Source organism: Battus philenor, unplaced genomic scaffold (genome assembly GCF_028537555.1).
Source record: "Battus philenor isolate CCGP_79_NKW_IND1 unplaced genomic scaffold, ilBatPhil1.0.hap1 SCAF_6, whole genome shotgun sequence".
NCBI lineage: Eukaryota > Metazoa > Arthropoda > Insecta > Lepidoptera > Papilionidae > Battus > Battus philenor.
This window is the reverse complement of record NW_027181726.1, coordinates 2,078,170-2,090,699: the sequence shown is the minus strand read 5'-3', so window position 1 is coordinate 2,090,699 and position 12,530 is coordinate 2,078,170. Positions and strand designations below refer to the sequence as shown.

Genomic DNA, 12,530 nt, shown 5'->3' with positions numbered 1-12,530 from the left:
AAGATAACTAAAAAGTAATTTTTAATAACTTATTCATAGAATAAATAGGTTTTAAAATAAAATCTTTTTGTTTATTTACTGCAGCTCTTCTAGTATAGATTCAAATAGGAAAAATAGTACATGTAGGTATATTAAAATAAATATGTTTTGAACATAGTTGTAGTATTTATTGTAATGTTACAACAACTAATAAATAATCAAAACTTCTCTCTGGTCTAAATGACGATTTTACCCATATGCTAAAGATCATAAAATTTATTTAACCATAGTACGCCATGCTTCTGGATGTGGTGAACAACGTGGTGCTGCGTGTGGAGCCAGAGAGACGTCGAGCGCTGGAGAGACGGGCGCGCATGCGCTTCCAGCTGCAGCTGCACCAGGACCGTGATCACCGCCACCTCATACATAAGCTGCAGACGCAGGTTCGAAGCTTTATATAAAGTTTTTTTTTTTAATTTTTCACCAAAAAAAACTATAAAACTTTTACATCTATTTCCTATCATCCTATATATTAAGTGACGACTCCTAGGTATGCAGAGTGATTGGTAATACGTTTAATAGATTTCTAGGTACGAAATAATAACTTCGACACCTATTTTTAATCACCATATATAATGTAATGACTCTGAAATATTTTACAGTAATTTATTTTATATGCTGTGACTTGTAGTTCATCATCAATGCAATTTGATGGTGTATATACAGGATGAGAATATAGTATGTTGGTCAGTAAAACGTTTTAAAGCTTCTGCACCTATACCCATTATATAAAGTTGTCACTCTTAAACACAATTGAGATGCAATAGGCCAATAACTTTAGGAAGTATAAAAGAAAAGACTGAAAAGACTGATTGTAATTTTAATTTTAGTTCATAATTAATTTTAATTTGTGGTAATTCGAATATTGAAAATGATTTTTCTTATTACATTATCATTACGTTAGTTATTTAATCGTTGATTTTTGAATACGACATACCATATATTATTTGATAGAAATGTTCTTAAAAGCTTTTATAATTATAACTAAACATCCTGTATGTCAGAGACAACACATTTTAGTGACAGCTAAAATATATTTTTTATTATCAACAGAGTATATATACTGTGTAATTTTATAAAAATAAAAGAAAATGCCTAATGTACAATGATCAATATCTAAGACGTACTTATGTATAATAATATACAATACTAATTTATGATACATTATAAAATAATAATTAGCTAAGAAATATTAATATTATTTTCAAATAATTTAAAAATATTTTAAATAATTTGGAAAGAGAAAAAAAAATGACAAAAAGGATCTCTCCGGCGGGGAATCGAACCCCGGTCTCCCGCGTGACAGGCGGGGATACTTACCACTATACTACCGAAGATGTATTTATAAGATTGAAAAGACGTAATGTAGTTTGTTGATTACGTCATTGTATAAGAATTTTAATAACACATTTATTTCATTATACTTATTATTAAATTCATCTTTACAGTTGAATAAATAAAATTTTGGAATGTATGTAATATTTTTGTCTAAAATAACAATGTCATGCTTAGGTGAGGGAGTCGCTTGCGAGACTGCGTCGGCTGGAGAAGGAATATTACTTGAAGAACAGGTCCATCACCGGCCACGATCCTGCTGCTATAGCTGAACTCAAGAGTCTGGATGATCAGGTGATATTTTCAATCCTTCTGATAAACATAGTCCTTATAAATATGATAATCTTGTCTATGTGTATAAGAAAAATAGTATATTTACTTATTACAAGTAAAAATCGTCCTATATACAAATTAACTATTAGAAATAAAAACGAATTTGTTATTCTTTAGGATTTATTAAATTAGTAATTTTTTTTGGACAATTATGTGCGCGTTCTTCAATACAATGCGTGCTATATTTAAAATATTATGAAATAAATTTAAAACTTTACTAAATTAAAGTAATCCTGTTAGTGTAGTTTTTCTTTTAAATTGTTTGAAAATAATGACAGTGATTGAAAAAAATTGTTCAGTTTGTTCTGGGCTCTTCTCAGATACTCCATTATAAGAGAGCTGTTGATGGAATAAATCAAGAAATATATTAAAATTATCATAAATTTTAGTACTAAAAAATAAAAAAGCGAGAGAAAAAAAAATAAAATTACAAAAAGGAATCTCTCCGGCGGGGAATCGAACCCCGGTCTCCCGCGTGACAGGCGGGGATACTTACCACTATACTACCGAAGATATAGGTGACGTGTTAAAAACATCGAATAGGTAATGTGGATTACATCATCATTGGATAAGATAATATATTTAGCATTGATTCATACATTGAAGCAATTTATAAATGTATATATGTGATATTTATAGGTTGTCTTACGTAGCATGACGTAAACAATATTTTTAAGTTGTGCTATTTTTTCGCTATGACTAATATGAAAAAATATTTATTTTACTCTTATAATAAATAATCAAAATAGAAAAAAAAAAACAGGTATAAACTGCTATCTTATCGCAAACGGCAAATGTTTCGAAGAAACTATTTGGTTTGTTTCTTGTCCTGGTTGTCAAGGAAAAATATGAAATAATTTTTTAAAGTAAATATTTAGGCAATGTAGTTTCTAATGGTTATGTAAATTTTTTGTGTTTAATTATAAAAGTTTGGGTTCTTTAAAAGTATCATACCTAAGTCGAAAATGCGCATTGTGATCTGAGAAATGACCACATCAAACATAGTTAAGTTATTATTTTCTGACCTCTTTTAAAAAGGTAGGTAGGTCTTAGAGCAAATTATTTTTAACTACATGTTCATTTATAATGTAATATGATTTAGATTAGATCTTTTTCTATAAACGTTATAAATAAATTGCATTTGCGTTGCCTCCCCTATAGATTTTCAGTAGGATCTGCTGGAAGCGGTCTGCATCTAGTGTTTTTCTAGTTACAAAGTTAAGACGAAGAAGTCTGCTTTCTCCGCTTTACAACCTAAAAGTTCTAGTAGTCCTGTTTGAATTTATTATATGATAATTACAAGGTATGAAAAGGCAGTTTATTGTAGAGGTTTGCATAGTTGCTTATAAATGAGTTGAGTAAAAAAAAAAAAAGATGTATTAGTTTTATTAATATCTAAACATTTTGCGGAGTTTAATGATGAAGGCAGTTGGGCCCTCATTCACTTTCCTAGGAGAAGATTAGAGATGTTTATATTATAAGCGTCTTGGGTAAAACGAAATATGATATCTTTTTATACGAGAATAAACAAATTTATTGAAAATAAAAAAATTAGTTATGATAGTCCAACGGAAGGTGACTGAGACTGGTGACCGTAAGTCGCGGGTTCGATTCCATATAATCTTATACAATTAATATTTTGTGTAGTAACGATTGTCACTGTTCACGTACAAGTTTCGAATGATTGAGTAGCAGCACCTTCAGGGTACTACAACACTGCGATCACCCGCCTGCCAAGTGTGGCAATTATGATATATCCCCCCATAGATATCTTTGGCGGAGATTTATACCTTGGATTGTTCGTATATTTGCTGAAACGACAAAGACTAAACAATAAACTGTAATATAATAAAATATTTAATTTAAATGTGAGGAATTTTGAGGAGCTAAGAATTTTCTTTATGCATACATGAATGATTTTTCGTAATGCAATTAGTCAAAATGTATGATAATATTGGTGCACTACAAAATTTGGCGTCCTGTCTCTGGTCATCTGGCGCTGTATGTTTATATACTTGCTACGTGTAAGTAGGGATATTATTTACAATAATTTTTTTACAAATCTTCTTATACCCTCGCTCGTCTTTTATCCCCTTTAAGATTTTTCATTCATTCCTCTGTGGTCCTTCTCATTCTATTTCATTCTTTTTTTTCTCTGTCTCTCCTTCAGAATACTTTAACAATTCTTAATGTTTGTTTATGATTTTTTTTTCAAAATTTATTAATATATTTCTGTTTAATTTTGTATACATTATTTTATTATCTGTGAGATTCTTCATAAGGTAGGTCTTGGAGGTAATAAGAACAGGAAGTCCAAAGTAGAAGTGTGTATATTCATCAAGCTTAAACCATATATATACCGATTTAAAACTATAAAAATAATACTCGACCAATAAAAATCGTCAGCCAATCACAAGTCGAAAAGTATTGTAGGGTGCTCTCTTTCGTCCTATAAAGAATTATATTTTTGTGGAATTCCCCCTTATCTCTCTTCTATTGATTTACGTTTTATTTCTATTCATCCCTGTTCTGAATATGCTGTATGTTTGTATTGTTAGGTGAATGAGTGTAAGGAGGCAGCGTGGTCGCTGGGTGAAGAGTTGGATGCCATGGTGCGCGCGTGGCGTGAAGCGCGTTCTGCAGCTCCAGCGGTTCGAGCACCGCATGCACCTCCGCACCGCCACAACGAGATCTGCTTCAAGTCCGCGCGCTGGAGGCTTACCGATGCTGACGGACAGCTTGGCATCGCTGATCTTCTGCTTACCAACTTCTTGTAAGTTCTTTAACTGCAGTCTTACAATCGATTTAAGACCGTATATTTTTATTTACGTAGACGTATTTTGAGTATTTAATGGAATCAGGCTTTACTTCGCGGAAGTCCATCCTAAGTAAGAAAAGGACCAATATGTAGCCACTTCCACACATTCAGTGGTAGTCGTGCAATGAAATGCACCGCCCGCCAGCCCGCTGATAAATGCGCATGCGGCAAACAATGCGAATCACACAACCGCCATCACCAAATCACTCAACACGTGTTTCACCCCTCCACGGGACATCTTCAGGAGCTATGTTACACTTTGACTTTGACTTTGTTTGACTCTGTGTTTGGCACTAATACGGTGTAATTTACGCATTGCACTGCATGTGCGGAAGTGGCTAAATATTGGTCATTTCTTACAGATGTATTTTGATTCAGACAGATGCACTTATTCCTGTTTGTAACAGAACTTAATCTGATTTGTCGACGAAGTCATTCTCATCAAGTTGACAATCAATATTAACATCTCTACTTTGGTGAAACATGGAAAAGAAATCTCCCACTGAAAACTCTTTTACTTGGTTTTCTATTTTCGATTCGATTTATAAAATTATGTATTTATTAAAAAATATATATTAGACAACATTTCATGGAATTATTGATACAATTACTTGACTCATTATTTCCTTGACTTTGATGATTCAGTAAAGACGTCATAGGTAATTTATAACAAATTGCTTGTGTCATTTAGTAAGATGTTACTTTTAGATGATGATCTCGGTTTCAGATGTGTATGTTTGTTGTTCAGGTATACGAAGACTTCCAGGTCTGACGATTCCGTGGAGCACCAGCTGGAAGTCGGATACGTGAGGGTCACCAACTTGCTACCGAACGAACCTTTCCCTGAAGTAAGTTATATTCTTCTTTTCAGCCGATGAACGCCCAGTGCAAGGCATAGGCCTGCCTCCTCCCGTAGTCGCCTTAGATTTCGCTGACTTAGAGAGTTTTATTTGATATAGAGCATAGAGTATTGAAGTAATTACAACACGTAGGTGAAAGTTGGTTATTGAAAGTCGGTATGGATGGTTGCAGTGGGTATTTACCGGCGGTTATGATAATGATGATGAAATATTTATACGATGATCAATATTTAGACAGACCATTTTTATTTTTTCCATCCTTACTATTTTGTCTAGGGCTGTGTACGCCTCTATCAGATAAACAATTTAATTTTGTACTTTGTTATATGAAACTAATGTAAAGTTATATTATGTAGTTATTAGTGAGCCTATTTTAAATAAATGAAAGAAACTGAAACAGATGCCTTCCTGGACACCTGTCAGAGGATCATGAGGTCATTAATGTATGTGTGGTAGGTGCTGGTGCCACAGGCGGCGTCAGGGCGTGCGCCCCTAGCTCGCCGCGCGGCGCTTCGCGTCTTCTGCCGCGACCGTCCGCCCGTCGGTGGCATCTCAGTCAAAGAGCACTTTGAGGTCAACATTGTACCCATACGTATCGGTAAGCCTCTTCACATATTCAAAATTATTAATCATAGGTGTAAAAACTTTAAAGGGGTGAATATATTGCTCATTTGTCAGCAAAAATCTTTAATAATTTCGCACCTATTTATCATCATATATAAAGTGATTACTGAAATATTTTAAATTATTTGTTCTATTGGAGTATAAAGTCTACAGAGATAGAAGGTAAACGATAACTATCTATGCAGTGATTCGAATTTTGAAAAACTTGCATAATCTTCTTTTTTTCATAATATCTTTTATGGCTTCCTTTTGCCCCATGTTCTTTTTTTCCTCATTCGCAAATCTTCTTTCATATATCGCCTTTCTTCCCTAATCAGAATTTTACATCACATATCACAGATTATTATGACTCATATTTAAATAATGTATTTTATTTCTAGTTAGTTTTATCATCTTTTTTACTTGGTTAATTGCTTTTTCGTATTACTTTTATGACCGTTTTGTTTATTTCCTTTAAGTTTTGCCTCGTAGCTAGGAGAAGAAAGATCCGCGTCAAATAGTGGCAACCCTCCCCCAACTGTCTGCGTTTAGTAAAAGCGAAAAAAAAATATTGTAAAAAAAAACACCAGCGATACAAATTAGAATTAATAAAAAAAGTCGTCTTATTTATTTTTATTGTGATCTACACAACTTTCTTACAATACAATACTCAAAGAATGTATGGCGCAGATTATCTTCGCCTTTTAGGCAGGCGATAATCGCCCTCTCTATCTTTCCTATCTCGATATCGGAATCGTAACGAACGGACGGAAGCGAGAATTGGTGGAGAAATATATGTATTAAATTGTATGATCCTGAGATATGCTGGTTTACTCACCATATTTCTCTTTTCTCAGCTAAGATAAATTGAATTTGAGGTTTTAGATCATAAACTGAAGTCTACTAAGCTAGCCAAATATCAAAAACGTACTGGGATAATTAAAACGTTTTGTGAAAATTTGTTTCTTATAAAGATTTTTTTGCAGTTAATTTAAATAATGCGTTGTTTCTAATGTCGACGTATCGCAGGGCTAACGAAGAAGTTCTTCAACACAATGCTAAAGTTCTGCTTCCCCGAGCGCGACCCGGAGGCGATGGAGGAGGGCGACGAGGAGGGCGAGCGACCGCTGCCCGCCGCCAAGAAGAGGACCAAGAAGCGCGATTCCAACTCCAACTTTTACGTGAAACGAGATAAGAGGGACAAGGACGATGTAGAGAAGATGAAGGTATTAGAAACAATTATGAGTTTCTAAGGCTTGATGCCGGTAGTGATAGCACATTAGTTATGACCGTGGGTTCTAATCCAAACCAACCTGTTTGTTAACTTTGTGTGAATGACAAAATATAGAAACCGCTCATGAAGGTTGAAGGTAATCATCGTAAAGTTGTCGGAGACACTTTTTAATTACAAATTTTTGATACATTATTTTTTTATTTTTCTCTGTCTGTTTGTTTCCGCTAATTTCTAAAATGGCTAGACCGATTTTGACGATTAGATAGATGATTTTGACGGTACTTATACTGTCAGGTAGCCGATGCAATGAGTAACTTAGGCTACTTTTATTTAAAAAAAAAACTTAGGCTACTTTTATTTTTAAAAAATTTCTTCACTAAAAAAACTAAATAAACTACTTTTTTTGTTAAATTTCACGCGGACAAAGCCGCGAGCACAGCTAGTTTATAATTTAACTGCATGTAACACATTAAAATATCTTAGTTATTGTAATAATGGAATAAAAGAGCTACTATTTTCGTCATCAAACTGTGTGTAAATTTAACATACTATATATATACTTGTGAAAATATTTTTTGTCAATTATTATTTGAAAAAAAAATGCAACCTTATATATAGTATTAGATGATGGTATTTGATGTTTGTCCAACTTCTTGTATTTTACTATTTTTAATATTTGATCAATTTCATATCTGTATATATTTTATTCCACGCATCCCTTTACTCTACAGGAGCGAGCGGAGAAAAACAAATTGTTCATCTACATAAAGATACCTGAGGTGCCGGTGCGCGTGTCGTACAAGGGTAGTAAGGAGAAGAACTTGGAGGACGTCCGCGATCTGCCCCTCGTGCTGCCCACGCTGGAGTACCACAACGTCACCTGGACCTGGCTCGATCTGCTGCTCGCCACTAAGAACGACACCAGAAGGTAATTTTATAAGACTTACACGAGATGAGGAGTGATAACCTATATTCTTTTTTAGTATTATATCCAAAATTTATCTTATTATAGTGTGACAACCTAAAAGGATGCACACTAAATTGACGTACCTTTAGTAACGCAAAGATCGCACCTACTTTATGTAAGCGTTTATTGCCTGCGCTGGCGCATCGGTCAACTCCGGCTGTCTCCGGCCGCCGTTCGCCATTGTCAGCTATGAACGGGCGCTAAAAGGACGCTTCTTGCTTTATGTATATATATATATATATATATATATAGTGGTTTTTTTTTTCACGTGTTGGTATTGTTACAGGGTGATCCTATCGCAAGCCATCCGGCAGAAGCTGCAGCTAGGGCGACGTGCGGCGGCGCCAGCGGAGCCCCACGAAGAGGACAAGGTCCGGCTGCTGCTTGGCGAGCGCACGGTCAGTTGCAAGCATTACTCACGTATACGTAGCAGTCATTTGCACGTAAATGTAATTGTTATGCACACACTAGAACTTTCTTTGGACACACACATAAGTATCATCTAAAAATCTCTGTGATACTATACACCATTGTTGCACAGACTTATTAAGACTAGGGGCCACTCGGGCAAATCATGAACTGATGGCGGGCTGGCCGCCAGAAAAATAGGTAATTAAAGACAATACAGAATTGATAATAATTGGAATTCAATATTTTTCGAATGTACGAGAGTATTACTTTTTTGCTGTCGGGCCACCAGTATTTGACCGGCGAGCCGCGGTCTGTGCATCCATGCTTTACACGCTACATATATATATATATATATATATATATATATGTATATATATGTATATATATATATATATGTATATATATATATATATATATGTATATATATATGTATATATATATATAAATATATATATAATTCATAATAAATGCTATAATATGTTACTCTTAATCAAATCAAGTTAAAGTAGCTTTATTATATAAGATCACTAACGCGCCACCTATTGAGAAAACAACAACAAGGGTTTGTAATTTTTTTAATGATTGTATAATAAAATTTTCCCTTAAAATTAACACATTTTTCCTCTTTATCATGAACATACTCTAAAATAGAGTAATATGCCGTTTCGGATAGCCTTTTCTTAATAAATATTGAATTTACTGCGAGACAAATTTAACGCGTCGTTTGGTAATTTGTTGTGGGATCTTGTACATTGACAAAATGAGAGAGTGAGACACTATGTAGCGTAATAGAGGGTACAGCCAGTTTATTTTTATTCCTTAGATAACATTGTTGAAAGTCACTATTATTCTTAAATTTACTAGGATTTTTTTATGTATAATATACAAAAAAAAAAAGAGTCAATACAGTTATTCAAACAGCTATTCTTCTAGTTCCTGACTTTTAATATGAATCGTTTATGAAAAATTTAAAAACGTGACGCAAATTGTAATTTTATTTTTCTATGTAAGATGTTCACATTAGAAATGAAATATAAACATTCACTTTTTTATTTTAATCTGAATTTATTATATAAATCCTTTCTCATGTAATAGGCTGCATTAGGGTAAAAATATTTTGATTCATATATCAGATCAGTTGTTCTTTGATTTTATTTCACTTAATTGTCTACTGAAACAATGTCTTACTTAAACTAAGTTAAACATCAATTAACTTTCTTGCAGGTGGCTGAAAATAAACCACAGAAGAAGAGCACGCCCAGTGTGTTTAAATTTTCAAAATCTTGAAGTGGAGGTAATTTATTGCGTGTAATTAAAATGAATGAACAAACATATTACCACTAAAAATCCTGATAATAAATCTTAGTATTGAGTTCTATATATTATATACTATAGTAACTTATTATTATTAAATTATTTAGTGTTTTAATTGACCATAATATCACGTAAAATTAGTTAAAATACGCATTTGTTTAAATTTAAAATTAATTCCATGTACTTTTAGATCTAACTTTTTTTATAATAATTTTGAATTACAGATAATAAATATTCAATACAGTGCAATGATAGACATAGTCAAGAGATTTAAATATATATACCATCATGACTGATGATCTAAAATGTTACAAATGTGCAAACTAAATTATATTATGTTTATATAAAAAGACTCTATAGATCTAAATATCTCGTCTTTAAATTCTTGAAAAACCTGTTCCTCGAATTTTTTAGATGCATACAAAATTCCTGTCACGTACGATAGTGTCTTGTCGGCACTAAATAGTTTATAAAACGCGGTTTTTGCTAAAGGCGACAAAAACATCTAGCGACGTGAATTTTAAATAGTTTTTGATTTATTGTTAAACGTACTCCTGTAATTTCGAAGAAATCATTTTTTTTCTAGTAATTCTTTTTAGCCAATGGCATTAAAACGATAACGCTGTTCCATTTTTAACAATAAAAAAACTTTGAAAAACAAACAGTAATCACTTTTAGTATGTAAGGAAAATTAAAAAAACGACCAAAGGTTTTTGTTCCTTGCAAAATACAGAATTAACAACTGTGGTCAATAAAGATAGGTTATGTTTTCATCATTTCGCGCCATTTTTTTTACGTCAAAATCAAGATATAATCACAGATAAAAAAGTAGTGGCTTACAAGTATTAATATTATTGATAATTTAATGGCTTATATAAAAAGACATGGGTTTTTTTAAATTAATAATATATAAAAAAATATGTAATTGAAGGTATAATTTAATTATAAATTTCTTGCTTTCAAATAATTTTAAATAAAGTAATAAATGTTTAACACATTTTGTGTAAAGCAATAATTTATTAATACATGTTTAATAAGAAACGTCTTGAGTCATAACTGTATGTTTCACTACGTATAAATGTGGTATTTTTAAAGGTTTTCTATTGCATTTTAGATTATAAAATTAATAACCAATTTAAATCTCATAAATGAATAAAGTTAATATCCATGTGTTTAATAACAATTATCATTAAAGTTTGTTTTAAAATTTTATGTAATTCTTATCTAAATTTGATTTTTAAGTGTACAAGTAATATAATTTTTTTTACCAGTTTTCAAAAGAAACTTTCTTATCACCTATAGTGCTACCGAAACCGCAGTACCGTGTATTAGTTATAATTGCGGTAACGGGTACGGGACGGGCGGGTTTTTTTTACTGTATTTCGACAATCGGCTGCATGTTGATGCTCTTTTACTTCGTTCTCTAACTCGCCGTGCTCCTAAGGCACGGTACAGCGGTTTCGGTAGCATTATAAAAATTAATTAATTCGTCTTTTGGTGTCATAGATTTAGCCGAAGTGATATAAAAGCTAGATGGCTAGCTAGCTAGCTAGCTAGATTCACGATAAAATAAATAATTCAACCTCCTGAGCCGAAGCTATCAAATCATCGAAGTTAGTTGCAGTAAACTTGTCTAAATTAAGAATATTTTGCGCTCTACCACCATAAACTGTGAGTTGTAAATGCCAGAAATCACATAATTTAACAATGACCAAAAAAAGTAGTAGAAACACGGTCAATAGACGTCATAGACCAGACGTGGCCGAGTGCATTCCTAGTGCATTCTTAGTGCATCCAAGTGGAGCGCGTATGTCTAGAGGTGGTAGAAATGTATCTATGCATATAATTTAAGCGAAGTATTTTGTACATTACACGTTATTTTGTATGAACAAGCATAAAATATTTATGAATATACACTGTTGAATAAATGTGATTGCAATTAACCCTTGTTTTATTTTGTATCTGTGCATTTTTTATACATATCTGACAATGTGTAACACACTTGTCAAGAAAAAGCTTTTAAAGTTTTTACACTTATTTTTAATCAAACTGTATAAAGATCGCTCTGAAATTATTGGAATGAGACGAGTCTATAGCCTCTGGAAGTCTAAAGTATACAGGGGCAGGTAATAAAAAATAATTAATTTTAATAAGTTATTCGAATTTTAAAAATGTTATTAAGCTTATTTTTTTGTCTACCCTCTAATTTCTAGATGAACTGTACATTCACCACTTGCATTTAGACCAATAACTAATCACCTGTATTATCCTTAAGGATATAGCGATGACGTTTTCTTAACCAGACATAGTATTTTTAAAAACATCTATGTACTAATGTACCGTACTTTTTTACTTACCTTTACTTAGAAACATATATATCTAAAGCCCACTCTATTCAATGAAATGGCTCTGAATATATCGTATTGAATTTTTATGCAAGGTAGGAGCGATCAGTAAAACTGCAAAACCTCTTTAGAGGGTGTACTTAAAAGATTTAGGCGTGTTAAGAGTGAACATGAGTTCTACTTTGAAATAGGTTTTTAAAACAACTTTAGTAAGTTAGGAGAGACACCTAACACCTGGTTAAAGGTGAACGCCGCATTTGTCGCGAAATAC

At 32.6% G+C, this 12,530-nt stretch overlaps 1 protein-coding gene and 2 non-coding genes across 3 annotated transcripts in view; 1 reads left to right on the top strand and 2 right to left on the bottom strand.

Annotated features, from left to right (window-relative positions):
- Positions 1 to 10,745, top strand: part of hob (hobbit) — a 40,353-nt gene extending 29,608 nt beyond the window's left edge. Inside the window, exons 30-38 of the mRNA XM_068773529.1 lie at positions 270 to 422; positions 1,552 to 1,668; positions 4,266 to 4,480; positions 5,274 to 5,373; positions 5,842 to 5,983; positions 7,018 to 7,214; positions 7,954 to 8,150; positions 8,476 to 8,587; positions 9,825 to 10,745. Coding sequence (XP_068629630.1) covers positions 270 to 422; positions 1,552 to 1,668; positions 4,266 to 4,480; positions 5,274 to 5,373; positions 5,842 to 5,983; positions 7,018 to 7,214; positions 7,954 to 8,150; positions 8,476 to 8,587; positions 9,825 to 9,887 — 1,296 coding nt within the window. The 3' untranslated portion in view covers positions 9,888 to 10,745. The remainder of the gene's footprint in view (positions 1 to 269; positions 423 to 1,551; positions 1,669 to 4,265; positions 4,481 to 5,273; positions 5,374 to 5,841; positions 5,984 to 7,017; positions 7,215 to 7,953; positions 8,151 to 8,475; positions 8,588 to 9,824) is intronic.
- TRNAD-GUC (transfer RNA aspartic acid (anticodon GUC)) lies at positions 1,305 to 1,376 on the bottom strand. The gene has a single exon. It is a non-coding gene; the product is annotated as a tRNA-Asp (tRNA).
- TRNAD-GUC (transfer RNA aspartic acid (anticodon GUC)) lies at positions 2,149 to 2,220 on the bottom strand. Its single transcript has one exon. It is a non-coding gene; the product is annotated as a tRNA-Asp (tRNA).
- Positions 10,746 to 12,530: the final 1,785 nt, after the last annotated feature.